Here is a 16,444-nt window from a genome sequence, read left to right as displayed (position 1 = left end):
TAAAGCCGCGCCCGCCGCCTGCCGGGGAGGCGGGCGGAAGGCGCCATCTTTGTAAGGGGCGGGGCGACAGGGGTGGGGCCGCCTTTCTTAAAGCGGTAGGGGCCCATTTCTGTGGGGCGTTCTGCTCCCGCCAGGGCCGCTCATCGGTCCTGCGCCACCCCTGGACTCCAGTTCAAGCCAGCACTGTTGGAGCGCGGCTGCGTTCGCAGCGCGGCGTGCGGTGTGTGCCGGCGGCGTGCGGTGTGTGCTGCCACCGCGGGACGATTTAAGGGCACCGGGCGCTTTAAGGGCAGCGGTCTCCCCGCGCGGCAGCGGCGGCGAGGGGGCGTGGCGAGGGTGACGTCACCGCATGACTGTGTTTTTATGAATGAAAAGAATCCGCGGGTGAGTAATCGCGCGGAGCGAGGTTGGCGGCGCCGCCCGACGCCCTGACCCGGCAGCGGCCCCACGGGAGCAGTGCAGCCGCCAGGTGAACGCCGGCCGGAGCGGCCCCTCCGCTCCCGCCTTGCCTTCGCCCCATGCGGGGTGGCCGGGAGAAGGGGGCGGCGGGGTCCAGAACCGGCTGGAGGCCTCTCTGCCGCCGCCGAAGGCGGGGATCGGGACCGGGACTAGGGCTGGCGGGAACGGGACGGGGGGGCTGGCCGGCCGGCCGCGCTCGGGGCCGTCGGTTCTTCCTTTCCAATTCCCGGCCACCGCCCTGGAGGGATCCGCCGCCGCTCCTTCGGCTCCGGCGGCGGATCCCCGGCCCGGATTGCATCAGCTTCCAGCCGGCACGGCTCCACCTTTCCCGCCGCCCCCCTCCAGCCCCTCATTCCTCTCGGGGCGCTCTCGGCCCCGTCCCGGCCCCCCTCGTCCCTCCGAGGGCTCTCCTAACAAGACCGGGGTTCCCCGAGGTGGGGAGAGGCTGCTGGGCTGAGGTCCGGGGTCCCGGACCCCTCCTCACTCTCCGAAGCCGGGGGCGGGGAGGGACTGGCCATTGGCGAGGGGCAGGCACCGCTTCCGTGACTTTCACCCCTGGGCTGCTGAATCACGGGGCGGCCGCGTCACCCCCCCTGCCCTTCGTGACCGCGACCCTTCGCCCGCCCCCGGAGCCTGGGTACGCCTGACCCTTGTGCCGGGACCCGCGGTGCTCTCGCCGGGCGGTGGGGCGGCACTTCCCCGCGGGTCCCGGCTGGGTGACTTCGCCACGGTGTCACTCGGTGGGGCTGCTGCTTTTACTTTCCCTTCAGCCTCGGGCGGATCTCGCCTGTTTCCTCCCCGCGGGGAAGGCTTGGCTTCCCAGCAGGCGGCTGGGGCGTTTTGGGTCCCCTGGGCAGAGCAGCATCCCAACCCTCTCATGATGGGATGAAGGAGGGTGGGAGGTCCACCCTTGCCCCATTATTATTATTATTGCTTGCAGTCATCATTGCTATAAATATTATTACTATGTACTTTTTAAAAGGAGTGGGATGAGTCATGCGGCCCGGGGTGGGGGGGATGTGGGCAGCGGGCAGGCGACCAGCAGGGCCAGTGTCCTCTCTTCTGAGGTGAGGAACACAGGGCTGGCAGTAACCGGCTTTTCTCCTGGCTGCTCAGCAGGGCCGGAGTGAGGAAAGGATGGCTGCAGACGGGCTCTCCAGCAAGGCTTTGAAGGTGAGCACCAGTGGGAACAGGGGCTTGGGAGCCAGGGGGCTGGTTTGGGGGGTCTCAGGCAACCACCCCTCTCTCCGGCAGGTGAAGCGGGAGCTGGGGGAGAACACTCCGCTGCTGTCAGATGAGGAGCTGATGGGGCTGTCAGTGCGGGAACTCAACCACCACCTGCGGGGCCTCTCCAAGGAGGAGGTGGCGAGGCTGAAGCAGCGTCGTCGGACGCTGAAGAACCGGGGTTATGCTGCCAGCTGCCGAGTGAAGCGCGTCTGCCAAAAGGAAGAGCTGCAGAAGCAGAAGATGGAGCTGGAGTGGGAGGTGGACAAGCTGGCTCGGGAGAACGCCGCCATGCGCCTGGAGCTCGACACCCTCCGTGGCAAGTACGAGGCCCTGCAGGGCTTTGCCCGCACCGTGGCCACTCACGGGCCCCCCGCCAAGGTGGCTACCGCCAGCGTCATCACCATCGTCAAGTCCGGCACCAACCAGGCTGCCTACTCCTAGTGCTGGCCTCCGTCCCCCGGCTGGACATGGTCCTCCCCGGGGTGCCTTCCCCACGAATTGCCTCCCAGCCCTTCCCCAACCTCCTCCCTGTCAGGACCTGGGCCCAAAATCCTCTTTCTCCCATCCCTTGACCTCCAGCTCCCCCAGGTAGGGAGGGCTGCTGCTATGTGGGTGCTCGGATGGAGGACAGGACCTCACTGGTGGCCCCTATAGCCCCCTCCCTCCTTGGGTGCGCAGACAGGAGAGAGCGAACCCACACAGTGGGGAAGCATCCCACAGCTCCAAGCTGGTAGGAAAATGCCAGACACCTCTTTTTTGTGAGAGGGTATGGGAAAGCTAAATGTGTGCCAGGCAGTCCCAGGAGCATGTGCCAGAGAGGAAAAAGAGGAGAGAGAAGTTTTGCAGTGTAGGGGAAGAAGGCATGATAGAAGGGTATCGGCATTGGGCAGACAGCCTGGACCACAGCTGGAGCAGGGGGGGAGGTGGCAGCATGTCTGAAATCTCTGGGGATGCAGATGGCAAGGGAAGGTTAGCAGGTCAGAGGGGGAGATAAAGTGGCTGTGTGTTAATGCCTGGTAAGGGTGAATGGAATGGGAAAGCACTGTGGCAGGTTGTGGTGCTGGGGGACCCCAGAGGTGACAGTGATTGGGCAGGGGGAAGCCGGGAGACATGAGTGAGTCAGCCCAGGCTGTTGCCCACAAAGGGCAGAAGCAGTGGTGCTGTTTTATCTTTCCCTATCATGCACATCCTTCACGCCTCTTCCTGCCGACAGGACACTCGGCCTGGCTCAGTGTCTGAATTGCAGCAGCACCGGCAGGAAGGAAGCAGAGGCAGCTGGAGCAGAGATAAACACTGTTTAGCTCAGCAAAGGCCAGCTTGTATGGCTCCACCAAGCCCTCCCCGGTGCCCCACTGCCTACAAGGCCCATGGAAAGGTGCTCCCGGCCCTCAGAGTCAGAGATGTGGAGGCAGAGAGAGGGGTGGAGATTCAGGAGGTGGGAAGTAGGGACAGAGAGCATTCCTGCTCCTTGGAGCTGCCTGGCAGGCAGGTAGGCTCCTCCCTTTGGTTTTCCTCCAGCTTGGACACCCGTGTGGGATAACCAGCTCTGGAGCAGGCTGAAAGGCTGGAGAAGAGCTGGGTTTGCTAAGTGCAGGCAGCACAGGGGAGGGAGCAGGAGGCAGGTCCATCTCAGGATCTGCTGCTGTAGATGATTCCCCCACCCCTCCGTTCTGCCCCTGCCTGGGTATTGCCACGCCAGCCGTCCTCGGCTGCAGCCTCCATTCTTCCCTGTAGAGAGGTGCCTGCCACTCCTGGATGGGGCACTGTGGTTGGCATCCCCCACCCCGACTCCTCTTGGGTTTATTTATTGCACGAACATAAGTTATTTTCACGTCCTCTTTGCCATTCCGCCTCTCGGCACAGCCAGGATGTTGGTACAGAGCCGTACTTTATATTTTATATATGCAAATCACATTTTATCTTATACTTATATAGAGCAAAAAAAAACTTATTTATTTTCTGACTTACAGTATGTGTCTTACCCGACTCCTGTATTTTGTAGACTTTACAAATAAAGCAAGTTTGTTTTTTTTTTTCCACAGCAGGAGTGTGTTTGGTCCTTCTTGAACTTAGGGCAGAGCTATGTCTGAGACCAGGTTTTCTATCTCCCTCTGGCTTTGCTGCAGGACATGCTTAAGAATGTGCCCAAAAAAGATGGGATGGGGGATAGCTCATGGCTTTTTAGGACAAAACCAGATATATAGCCTCTGAGAGAAAAGGGCTAAAAAAGCACGCTTAATGCTGAATACTACCCCCCAAAGCACTTGCTTTCAGGAGCTGTGCAGCTGTGCTGAATCAGCTTTTCCTGCGAAAGATAATGCTTTTCACTACAAAAATTCCCTCCAGGCTGTCCTTGGACCAGGTGCAGGAGAGGCAGGTGCAGGGCATCTGTGCCCAAAAACTTCCCTGTTGAGTGACCTTATCACCTTACCTGTGAACAGCAAGGAAGAAAGTGAGCTGCCCACAGATGGCAGGAGAAGGGGAAGAAGGGTGGAAGGCACCTTATCACGAGATGAAGCCAACCTCCTCCCTGTGTGCAAAAGCTACCCTTCCTCAGAGCTGAGCTGGAAGTGGTGAGCATGTTCCAAATTCCCAGGTGGGCCAGGTCCCCAGTAGGCTGCAGCACTCGGGATGGTTTGGGGGGTTTGACATTCCCATTCCCTCTGCCACTGCAAATGGTACAAGCCTCAAACACTGCTCATAGAAGAAAATCCCAAAGCCATTGTTTGCTGGGGCCCCCTCCCTCCCATCACTGTTTCACAGTGAGCACCTAAGGAAGGATTCATCTCTACTCAAGGTTTTTGACTCATGGGTTTCACTCCTGCCTTGGGCCAGCAGTGGTGTCTCAGCCCAGGGTGCTGGAGTGATGCTTCTCCATCAGCTCCTACACAGACACCTAAGAGCTTTCCTTCTGAGAAGAGGACAGGAGATCCTGACTACCAAGCCTCAGTCCCTGCAAGGAGGAAAAACTCAGAGAAGTCACACAGACAGCACCACACCGAGGCAGCTTAAGTACAATCTATATTATCTCTATATTTTTTATTTGTCATCATATTTGCTCATTTCTGTGGAGTATAACGTCACAAAGACCAAAATAGAGAGCGGCTTGTCGCTGAGCTCACATCAGTTAAACACAATAGGTACAAAACTAGGTGACTCTGTCTTATTTATCATACTTTTTTTTCAGTCATTTATATACAAAGAACTACTCTATATGGAAAAATAATAAACAAATCCCATGGGTATGTTACATAGTAAACAAAAAAGGAAGGAAGGAGAGCGGAAGCAGGTGAGGGAGAGCAGCTCCAAGGGTCTACTCCTGGAACTGGCACATTTCCTGGGTCCTGGGCTACCATGAGCAGACCAACGAGACCATGGATGCCTTGGCCTCCTTGGTCTCAAGCTCTGGATCTCATATTTGTTCCTCCAACACAAAGTGGCTTCAGAGCCAGCGCTTGCTCTGGCATTTGCCGGTCATGAGGAAGAGCAGGAAGCTCAGTATTGGATGATTTTGTGTGGTGTTAAAAAACATATATATATATATATATATATATATATATATATATATATAAAATTATAAAGTAGGGCAGCTGGCTTGTTGGGTACTAGCTCACCAGGCTCCTCTGAAGGCAGCTGGTGCAAGAGTTATACTTGAAACCATTACACACAGGATGCTTTGAGAATATCCAGATCCTCTGCACAGTGCATATACACACACACACACACACACACACATATATATATATATATATATATATATATATGTATGTAGGAGACATTTCAAATTAAGTTCTAGGACATGATTCTCTAAGCCTGGACCACCTTCATGCTCAATGGTGCAATCACACAGATTTCAGCCAGCCAAATGCAACAAAGACTGGGGGCAGTCACCAAGTGATACTGGGACATCATCAAGGCCTGCAAATGCAAAGAAAGGGGAGGATGGGAACATGTCCCATGCCCCACTTTCCTAAGAGACAGAGAGTAACATCAGTATCTCACATTAAAGGAATATTAATCAAAGCCATAGAAAACAGAAGCAAAGTCTGTTCAACCTTTGGCCCTGCTTTCCAGGCACCTTATGCATGAGGAAATTTTACACCAAGCCCACACAAAGCCTGGCAGAGTGTGTATGCATGTCTAATTAAGCAGTCACAAATTTAGGAAAATTAGTAACCAACAGCATGGCATTGCAGGATGTGTGTGAATGGGGAAATCCAGCAGCAGAGAAGCTGCTGTATCCACTGACCCTGCCTCCAGCTCCCTCAACAGCTCTGTTGAACTCACCTGCTTCACCATCCCCCAGAAACATCAGTACAGGAAGAGGCACTGTCCTTCAGCTTTTCCCTATCTCATCCTCACAGCAGGGAGCAAACCTGCCTCTCTTCAAGCCCTTTTGCCCATCTTGGGCAGAGGTGCTGAATAAATGAGGGGCTCTTCACTCACTGTTGCTTCTGAGACACTCAATGAGCAAGCAGATGGATTAGGAAACAAATGGAAAGGTAAACTCCAGGCAGCAAAACAGACTCCAGTTCTCCTAGCAGGACAGCAAGGAGCAATCCAGAATCACGCAGATCTGCTCTCGGCAGGGGAGGCGTAAAGCAGGAGAGGAATGGAGAAACTACAGCTGAACACTGCAGCTCGCTCCAATCTCTCAATTTTGCTTCCTGCTTGCAGGTAGGAGCATCTGAGCTGTAGCACTTGAGTGTGCTGCCTACTTTTCTCCCAGATAATTTTAAGCAAGCAAGAGGCATTTCCTGGTCCCTGGATAGATCTACAGAGGGATCACTTTTGTTTTGGCTCCACTAAGTACCCATGGGTTCATCCAAAACCCAACAGAAGTAATGGGAAATTTCTCCCACTTCCACGGATGCTGGTTCCACCCTTGATAGCACTGCAGGTGCAGCAGAGCCTGTGAAATGTGCAGCAGCAGCAATTGCTGCCTGAGAAAATAAGAGACAAATTTGACCAGCCAGGTCATGTCAGGTTTCAAGTCTGCCCCAGAACAGCTACAGAGATAAAAAAAAAAGGGGTGTGCAACATTCCTTCCTGAATATTCCAGCCTAAGGGTGAAACTTGTGTAGCTCAGGGGAAGTCAGTGATGATGAGCATGGGGAGAGCTACCTGTGAGAAACCAGGACCTGCTCTGGCACCTACCTCTAACAGGGGCAGATGTGATGCTGGGGGACAGGAAACAAGAAGAAAAACTGGTTTTGTGTTTACATATCTTCCCTTCCCAAAGAGGGGTGAAGGGGCCAGAGCTCTACAAACTTCAACCATCTATCATAGCCAGTCCTCAGTCTTGTTAGCAGGAGAAAGATGCTCCAGGGAGGCTTTCTGTCACAGGAACACTGGGGAGATGGGAAGCTTGGACACCTGGTGATTAAAAAACTCCACCCTTGTGAAAATATAATTCCGTCCCCACTGAGCTTTAACAAGCTTTTATAGCAACTTGGGATGCAGGGAGCCAAGGAACACGCAGAAAGCCCTGTCCTTTTCCCCTTCACTCGCTCAAGTGACTCCAGGACTCATAACCAGGTGCTCAGAAGGGTGGGTACAGATGTTCCTTACTTAGCACTCAGGGCAATGGCTATTTAGAAAGACCAGTCTCTGGTGTGGTCCTCAGGAACGCTTATGGCTGCATCCCCATCCTATTCCCCAAGGATCACAGAGATGTTAGTACCAGCGAGCTGGGGAGAAAACTGTGCCTACATCAACCATTCAAGAAAAGAAATAGAAAGCAGTCAGGTTGTCCTGTTAGAAAAAAACCAAAAACATTTTTGGCTACAGCTCTAGGCTCCAGTCATGGATTCAATGCTTGAATCATTCAATTTGATTGCTGCCATAAGGAATGGGCTCGAGCATGGAGTCCTGGCCATTCTGCCACCTCCACATTGCTCATTGTGTCCGTACCCACAAAAGCTAATGGGAAGTGCCCACTTCTGCAATCTTTACTCTCTAGGAAGTGATATGACTTGTGTGTTTCTGCATTAATAAATTATTAAAAAAAAAAAAAGAAGGAAAATGACAGCCTGTGCTGGCAGTTTGCCCTCCTAGAATTCATCATCGGAGCTCAGCAAGAGGGTCTTCTCGTTGTCACGGGCACCGGAGCAGCTGTGGGAGCGCGAGATCACGTGGCTGCCATTACGCCAGGGGGGACCGTGCTCCAGTGTCGACTGCTGGGTGTACTGCTGGTAGGCTGGAGAGAAGTTGTGGATCGCATCTTGGACAATGTCATGGGGATTCATGGTCTCCTTGAGGCTGCTGGAGATGCTCTTCATGGGAGCACAGCGACCTGTTTGGATAAGACAGGAAGGGACAAGTAAAGAACACTGCTGCCTTCCCCACACCCCTTAATATGAAGGTAAGGAGAACAGGGAACATGCAGTCCTAGATCCCGCAAAAGGTGAGTTACAGACTTCCTTAAGAAGCTGCTGAGGAAATGCCACACAAGAAGTGTTGAGTTTTACCAATGGTGCTCCTAAACCCAGACACTGAGTCAAGTGAATCCACCACAGCACCAAATGGCGGACATACCATGAGAACAGGACATACCCACAGAGACAACCTCCATTACACACTATTGGTGCTGGCCTGAGTGTGCAATGAATACAGTCAGGTAGGGAGGTGCTCCTCTAAACACTTTCAGAAGACAAAAACTAAGTAAATTCTAAAAATATAGGAGAAATGCCATTTGCCATTCCACTCACTACAAATTAAGACTGCTAGGTGGTATCAAAGTGCCCATGGGAAAGAGATCATAGGAGCAAAAAGTAGCGCAAAGTAAGGAAAAGAGGGAAACAGGCAGCACTAGAGGCAGCACCACCCCATGTGTCATGATGATGCCATGAAGAAAGCAGCAGATGGAGAATGTACCACCCAATTGCTAAGCACAGAGGGAAGCGGTGTCTCCTAGGAGCTGCCATGTCTCATGGCTTCTAGGTTCCATTTCCAGTGTGGGCTTCTGGCTCTGCTCAGTTCTGGGGATGAGCTTCCTAGAGAACCAAAGTATGCTGATCATCTGTGGCAATTATAAAAGTGAAGGGAGGCCGGGGTGAGGGCAGCTCCTTTGAGAGCCTGCACAACTCTTTGGAGAGAGATTCCCAGAGCTCTGACACAAATGCTCTAAAGCTATGCATTAATGCCCACATAGATGTTTTACTACTTATAACCCAGACAACTCTAAAGCAGCCGTGTGAGGCAGTGGAGTCACGGACTTGCAAGGAAAGGGGAACAAGGGGCAGGGCAGGTTGTAGGCAGTTTGGGAATCAGGAGAGAACAGCCTCCCAGCTAAAAACCAACTGAGACAAAAACACAAAGCATGCTGTACCTACCGTATGGCCCATATGATGGAACAGCTGCATCAGGGACCAGTGGCCAAAGCAAGGGAGAGATAAAAGGAAGAGGAGAGAAAGACAGAGACAGAGAAAGAGGAAATAACAAGAACTGAACAAGGCCCACTGCAGAAACATTCCCCACTGTACTGACCTGTAGTTACCCTTTCATCACCCATAGATCTCATGTCCCCCCACTTCAACCACTGCTCTTCCAAAACCTCTGGGGTTGGCTGGGATGGAGGGGTCACCTACACTGACACTGCACAAGGGCTGCCGTGTTCCAGCGCCTCAACACAGATCCCCCCAGAAGGAAGGAAGCCCTTTATTTGGAAAATACTGCATAGAGTAGGCAAAACACCCCCTTTTCCCAGAGATAACATCCATCTTCCTCTTCCCCAAAATAAGAATTTTCCTTATAGCAGCCCAGCCCTCACAAAGTCATTACAGGAAGATCCTCCTCCTCCGTGACAAACATGTTGCCAAAGCACAGCCTCATCTTCCCAAGCCAGATCCAAAACAGAGCCTGTTTTAGGCCCTGTCCCTCCTGCCTTCAGTCTGTTACACAATCTGGAGCAATGGAGTTCCCCTTTGGGGAGACAGGAAGAAGGACAAACCCATTCTACCGAAACAATGCAACATCTTACAGCCCTCAGGTCTGCAACGAGTTGTCGTGGGTGGCATACTGGGGAACTGAAAAGGGAACAGTGTAATTGAGGCAAGGTTTCTGCCCTGAAGAGCTGTTGCACAATAAATCTGTTCAGACACCACACAGGAGGGGATGCGGTGTTTTCCAAGCTATCAGGTTGGGAGCCATATCAGTGTGCTGCCTGCCTGAGGGACCAGTCTCCACCCAGTCTCACTACCAAAGAGACAAACCATAGGCACTGGCATGCTTCCTACCTTGGGCATCAATCCTCTTGTCCACATACACCTTGTATGTGAAGGCGTGGCGCAGGGCAATGGCTGCAAAGAACATCTCCACACAAATGATGAAGTCTTGGTAGCCAGCAGCTACTGTGCCTTCACCCACAGACACATTAGCAGAGTGGATTTTGGGGATGGCACCACACTTTTCCAAGATGGCCAACAGCATCCCTAAACAAAGTAATAAGTTCATGTAAATGTGCAGAAAACATGGTCTCACAGTAACTGCAAAGAATGGAAATAGCTGTTTGTGCTGTATGTCCTAGACACAAGACCACTCACCACAGGAGCTACAAACAGAGTGGGCTACAAACACGCACCTATGGTCACTTGTACAACAGAGAAAGGAAGAATAAAACGAGACAAATACATTTAGACAAAGAATGTTCAAACACTGACCCTCTTCTATCCCCAGCTGACACAAACTGTGGAACTAACTGCTGTAGGACTTGATTAAGTCCAAAAGGGTAAGAGGAGTCAGATATTTCTGTAAGCAATCCTGTGATCTCAGTGTTGTCCCAAAATAGGTTCTTTCACACAGTGTGCAAGAGGCCAATTCACACAAAGGTATTTGGCTTATTTAGAGTTCTGCACAGAAAGGGGTGCTGGCTGGCAAATCCACAAAGCCAGCATGATGACTACCAAAGCTTTTTGCTATTTATACATTTTACCAAACAAAGCCACTAATGTTCCTTGGCTAAAAATTACCTAATTCTCTTTTTAATTAGTATTCTGTCTTCTATTGGCTAATGGACCTCTCCCTGCTCGTGCTAATTAGTCTGCACGCTCAGTCCCTCTCTCCTTTCCAGTCGGTGGTTTCTTGGGTCAGTGGCCATGATCTCCCCCTGCCAGAATTACCTTTTACTCTGTTGGAGCTGATTCAGCACAGTTGCTGAGCTGTCTTTATTAGTTTCTTCCTTACCTTGGGGGTTCTGCCAAATGTCTTTGTGGCTTGTAAATTCTGGATTCTTTGTGTCCACTATCTGTGGTACATCCCTCTTCCCAAGCTTTGCCGACCTCTCCTGAGGTCACTGAAAAACGTTGATCCCTAACCTTAACAAGGCAGTTCTACTGTCAAGTAATTTGTCTTTCTAACATCTGGACATCACTTGGAGCTTGTTTGTTAGCTCCTGTTTCACAGATTAAACCTCTTTTCTTGTTGATTAGACTTGAAAGCATACAAAGATCAAACACCAAAGAACATCCCTCCTTAAGAAAATTTTGATGTATTCCACCTTTTGCAACATCAGCACTTGCACTAGCTAGAACAAAAACTGAAGTAAGAGAACTTTTCATTTAAGCATATTAGTGTTTTGACAGGTTTCTCCCTGTCCACAGCTTGGTGGCTGAAGAATTTCAGAGAAGACAAAGTGTGTGACCAGATGCCTCAAGATGATAAACCAGACAGCTTATTAGTTTGTCTGTAAACAGGGAGGATGGGCTACACTCCAACAGCCTGAATTCCACCTAAGTTCCTACTCAATTAGTCTTTGAAGTACAACTCAGTAAACCTAAGTAGGGCATTGAACAGGGAAATGCTTAGAGCCAATTAGTCAGAAGCACTAAGCTTAGGTGGAATTTCAGCTTTCTGACTCTGCCTCTGCTTCATGTGTATGAATTCCGAGTGTCCTTCTCCCAGCAGTGGTTCTGTGGCAGTAAACACTGCATCCAGCCAGCTTGCTCCTTCACATACACCACAGACATACCATTAAAATTTTATTTTTAGAGCACTAAAAAAAAGCACTAAAACTTTTTAGATGTGTCACTTTAATCAATAAAATGGCAGCATGCAGATAAAATGCTGGCAGCTTGTGCTTTATGATTGTTTCAGGAATGCAGAGAACTCTTCAACCTATCAGCTGATTTTGCCAAATACATGTGCACACACACACAGGGATAATAAGGATTCAGGAGCATATAAACAAAAATTAAACTGTGCAAAACAGCTTTCCCAGAGAAAAGCAATGAATGGCTATAAACCAAATAGAATACAGGAAGACATTTTGTCTAATAATCAACATCTGCTCCATCAACTCTTGTGCCTGAGCCCCTGCAGAGAGCTCTTTATGCCTACCAAGGGAAGGAAAAAGCAGCTCACCTTGCCAGAAGGACAGGAAGATGACAGACTTCACCATGAAGAACTTGAGGACTGGGCTATAGGGACTGAGCAGCTCTCGTGTGGCAAAGTAGAAAAGGAAGAGGGCATACAGTGCCAGGCTGACAGAGATGTTGTAGATGATCGTCACATAGAGGTAGCCACTGGTTACACTGAAAATAGAAGATACATATGAATGCCTGAAACTTCAGCATGTTTTCCCCTTGCCACTGCCAATGGAAAGTTCGAAGAGTCCCTTTCCTTCCTGCCTCCCCATCCCATTTCCACCCCCAAACCAAGGTAGAAGAAACATGAAGCTAAAAGAGGGCTACCTCGCCTTCTTTTCTCATGCACATCAACCCGTGTACTCCCATCTTTTCCCAGCACACACACAGACAATAAGCAAAGCCAGGCAGAAAAAGGGCAGCCAAATCTTGCATGTTTAATAAATAAACTTACTCAAAGTCACCATCCTGGTACTTGCCGAAGGCCTGAAGGATGACTGTGCTGATGGCCATGAGGGGCTTCACCACACAGAACTGCAGGGTAGCCTACAGGAATGAGAGGGGAGGAATGAGAAGGCAGGTGGTGTAAGAGGACAAGCTGCCAACAGCATCACAATGGAGTGTCCACTGGGACCACTCAGCAAGGCAACACAATCCAGCCTCAACAAGATGTCTGCCTCTGCCACTTGCTAATTGATTCTGCTTGAGGACTGCAGCACCCAGGAGGTGAAGAAGTTTCAGAAGATGTAGATGTGCTATCTGCTTGTCCAGAATAGGAAGAAAAACCTCTCTGTAGGGTAGTTCCTAGAAGCTGTCAGCCCCACTCTTCCAGAGCTGCTTTTCACAGGCTGTGCTGCAGCACATTTATGCACTGTAACAGTACAAAAAGCAAAAAATCTCACACTGTGCTGTGGCACAGACACAGCAAGTTTAACAGAGGCATACTGGGGAAGGAAAGCAAACTCCAGTCCGTAGCTGTCACAAAGTAAGGCAAGAAAGTCCCCTGGATCCGAGGGGAACCCCGCTGTTTGAGGAGGAACTTTTTACAACTGCCACAATATTCAGGCGTTTTGTAAACACAGCAATGTGTGTTGCCACACACAAGAGCTATTCTGTTGTCATCCACATGACCTTTACTGAATCTCCCCAAAGATTCCGTGGCACTTGGGACCAGCTCTATCCATTCTGCCCGTATAAACTACTGCTCCTATTGGGACTGAGTGTTCTCTCAAAGCCACCACATTCCTCAACTTTCTGCAGATGTTGAACTTCAAAGTCCTAAAAAAAAGAAAGACTTATGGACCTAAAAATGTCTCCCTAAAGAGATGTGACCTGTGCCTCCCTGAAGGAGGCTAGAAGAGCCTGGGTAGGTGCTGACCTGTGTGCATGCGGGGAGGGCTATGTATGGAAAGAAGGTAAAACCAAACAGTAATAATTGCTTTGGATACGATGCAATTTGTTAGTGGTCATAAGACTTCAAGGAGATTAAAAACCCCAGCACATGCCAGTTAGTGAGTCACTTTAAATATGTGAACTGGAAAAGGTCAAGCTAATTGGTAAACAACTCCATCCTCTGAGCTTCCCCTCCTTCTAATCTGGGGACATTTTAACCATTTCCCTGCAATCCAAACCACCACATACTATTTTTAGCTGCTTCCCTAGAAGATGCTATAGCATATGGGAGGCACACGGATGGTGTGTGACCCATGTGTGAGGGTCACCAGACAGAGGCTCAGCAAAGAATCTTGATCAAGACATCTTTACAGAAACAAGCTGTTCCTATTTCACACCACACACCACCACACTGCTGGAGGTCCACAGGCAACACAGGCAGACTGACTGACCCACAACAGGCACCTGCCTGAGAAAAACTGGGGGGGGACAGAGTGAAGGTGGTAAGAAAAAAAATTTATAACACACAGATTCCTTCAGGATGAAAGGGACCAGAAAGAGCAGAAAATGGGCATGTGGTGATGGGAGGCAAAAGAAGTGCTGGAGATACTGAGAACAGGGCTATAAAGGGCAAGGTGTTCCTTTTAGCATATTCCTCTTCCTGATCATCACCATGGTGATACTGCACAGGTCAGCACTGACATTTGTTCTGTTGCCCTTTCACACCAGCCTTCCCAGGAATCTACCTTGAAAGGACTTCCCCCAAAATCCTGAAAGTCTAGAAATACCAGAAAGTGAACCTTGGCATCAACAATTTCTCACCAAGACAATATTAAAGTTCAAGCCAAGAAGGACTGAAGTATTTAAGCATCTCTTTGCAATACACCTCCCTCACAGTCTCCACACAGACTTAGCAGTTAGCAAAGGGCAGGCATGAGCAGAAAAATTGCTGCCAGATACCAGCAAAAGGAAAGCAAAATATCTACCAGAGACAGTTACCAAAAGAGCTGGGATTTGTGGAGGCCAGCAGAAAAAACACACCTTCCCCATACCCCAAGGTGTGCTTCTAGTCTTCACTGTTGTGAACAAACTTTCAAAACACAGACATGTGCAACCCAGGTAGTGACTGCAAGAGGCTGTGGGACACGAGAAGCAAGAGTCTACGGGAAATTATTTCACCAGGATCATTCACTTTCATGGGTGAATCTTCTTACAATATATTTAATCTACTTACAATATATTTAAAAGATAAAAATTAACATTAGGAGCAAGAAGAATAGGTAATGCAGTGAATCAGCCAAAGGGTGTCCAGATGAAACACATGAGAAACAGCTGAAGTAACATACTGGGTTCAGACTAGAAAAGAAATTATGAGGCAAGAAAACAGAAAAGCTGTAAGGACAAAATATGGGGCAGAGACAAATAGAACACGTATGCCAAAGAAGTGGTCCTTTGAAAATGGCCACTTGTGCAGCACAGCTTAACACTGGATATTACCATGAGGCTGCACTGTACTTTTGATGTTCCTGCATACTGCTAAAACACAGAAGATGGGCCATGATGTTCAGGAGAAGCCACGGCAGATGACTGAAATTACAATGACCTGAGCCCTTTCAAAGGGCACCAGACCTGCTTCACACTGCCTCCACAGAAACCTCCTGTGTTCATTTCAGCAAGTGAGTAAAGCCTTGAAATTCACCTGCTGCTTCATGACAGCCAGAGGTGACTGACCTGCAATGAGCAGGCAAGGGCTGTATAGAGGTTTAGGCCTCCCCCATTCACCCGACCTCGACATACCCAGTTCAGCACAGACAGACACACATGGTGAGCAATACTTAGTTCCTCCTACAAACCAATGTGTCATGCTTAACCTCCACCCCTCCTCAGCTCCAAACCACAAAAGCAGCAGTGGGAATTCAAGAGGCTGTTACACAACTGTGGGGTGTCTGCGACACAACACAGACATCAATTTCTTAGAGTTGGGACCTCTCTAATCCAGAAATGAAAAGTTTCTGCCTAGGATTAACATCAGTTCCAGGAGAAAACTTGTGTCTAAACTAAGGCCTTCCTCATGTGGGGCTGAGTAGAAAATGTTAAAATAATTCTTAACATATTTAAATAATTCTTAACACCAAACCAACCCTGAAACACCTCCTCTTCTCAGCAGTCTGCAGGCCTCTCAAAATGCTATTAGAGCCCCTATCAAAAATCTCAGAAATTCAGCAGCAAAAGGCACCGCTGCCACCCCCACACACTTAATTTATGCAGAATGTCCCAGCCCATACCTGTTTGCAGAATCTCAGGAATCCAATTGAATATGTCTTTCCCCACAGGCAGCAAGTCCCATATACACAGCTGGACCTGAAAGAACCAACACAAGATGACAGAGTTCACAAGCAAGATTTGGGCAAGAGTTAAAGATTCCTACCCTCTTTATCTACCTCTCTGTAGCCAAGTTGCAGGACTGGTGCTTTCTCCAACAATGACTGCATTTACGGCCATACCCTCTTCTGGAGACGTGTCTAAAACAACATCCTGACTATACGCTGCAACATTTTTTTCCTGTCACCAAATAGCATGGGGAGAAATATAAATCCTAGAGGACACACACAATCAACTGAAGACAGAAGAGATTTAAAGGAAGAGAAGGGTGTCAGAAAATAAACAAAGGAACAGGCAGGTGTCCAGAAAAACTGTGAATCAGTCCAGCTTGCCTAAGAGGATGTGATCAGCCTGATCTGTCTCAGAGCAAGGTACTGGTAAATCATCATCATCCATGCTGGCCAGTTCCAGCAGACATTTGCCACCTGACACAGTTTTTCAGGACAGGGATAGAGAAATAGTAGATGGGCACAGAAGGAGGACAGCGTCATGCTGTAAGCACAATAAATACTCACTCAATTGGTTTCCCTCTGATCTCAGACATGATGGAGCTCTCCCCTCCCAAGTACTCATAGCAGAGGCTGAGAAAGTTGTATATTACAAAGGCTGCAAAGACATCAATC

At 49.6% G+C, this 16,444-nt stretch overlaps 2 protein-coding genes across 4 annotated transcripts in view; one reads left to right on the top strand and one right to left on the bottom strand.

The window, feature by feature from the left end:
* The first annotated feature begins 369 nt into the window (after nucleotides 1-369).
* On the top strand, nucleotides 370-3,698 carry MAFF (MAF bZIP transcription factor F). Of its 2 annotated transcripts, none has more exons than XM_084205924.1 (3): nucleotides 370-469; nucleotides 1,576-1,632; nucleotides 1,714-3,698. In XM_084205924.1, the coding sequence occupies exons 2-3, from the start codon at nucleotides 1,597-1,599 to the stop codon at nucleotides 2,125-2,127; spliced, it is 450 nt and encodes a 149-aa protein (XP_084062050.1). In that variant the 5' UTR covers nucleotides 370-469; nucleotides 1,576-1,596; the 3' UTR covers nucleotides 2,128-3,698. The 2 variants fall into 2 exon arrangements, with proteins under 2 accessions (XP_084062050.1, XP_084062051.1); XM_084205925.1 differs by having other exon boundaries at nucleotides 376-469; nucleotides 1,579-1,632.
* A 1,001-nt stretch (nucleotides 3,699-4,699) lies between these two features.
* TMEM184B (transmembrane protein 184B) overlaps nucleotides 4,700-16,444 on the bottom strand; it is a 30,727-nt gene continuing 18,982 nt past the window's right edge. The window contains exons 4-10 of one of the 2 annotated variants that reach the window (XM_084205603.1): nucleotides 16,337-16,427; nucleotides 15,725-15,800; nucleotides 12,502-12,593; nucleotides 12,046-12,215; nucleotides 9,924-10,118; nucleotides 9,021-9,044; nucleotides 4,700-7,981 (exon numbers count right to left, since the gene is read on the bottom strand). In XM_084205603.1, coding sequence (XP_084061729.1) covers nucleotides 7,740-7,981; nucleotides 9,021-9,044; nucleotides 9,924-10,118; nucleotides 12,046-12,215; nucleotides 12,502-12,593; nucleotides 15,725-15,800; nucleotides 16,337-16,427 — 890 coding nt within the window. In that variant the 3' untranslated portion in view covers nucleotides 4,700-7,739. The remainder of the gene's footprint in view (nucleotides 7,982-9,020; nucleotides 9,045-9,923; nucleotides 10,119-12,045; nucleotides 12,216-12,501; nucleotides 12,594-15,724; nucleotides 15,801-16,336; nucleotides 16,428-16,444) is intronic. The other variant, XM_084205602.1, reaches the window with a different exon arrangement.

Source organism: Fringilla coelebs (assembly GCF_963513975.1).
Source record: "Fringilla coelebs genome assembly, chromosome: 5".
Taxonomy (NCBI): Eukaryota; Metazoa; Chordata; class Aves; order Passeriformes; family Fringillidae; genus Fringilla; species Fringilla coelebs.
Note: the sequence above shows the minus strand (reverse complement) of the source record. Positions and strands in the feature narration are given on the sequence as shown.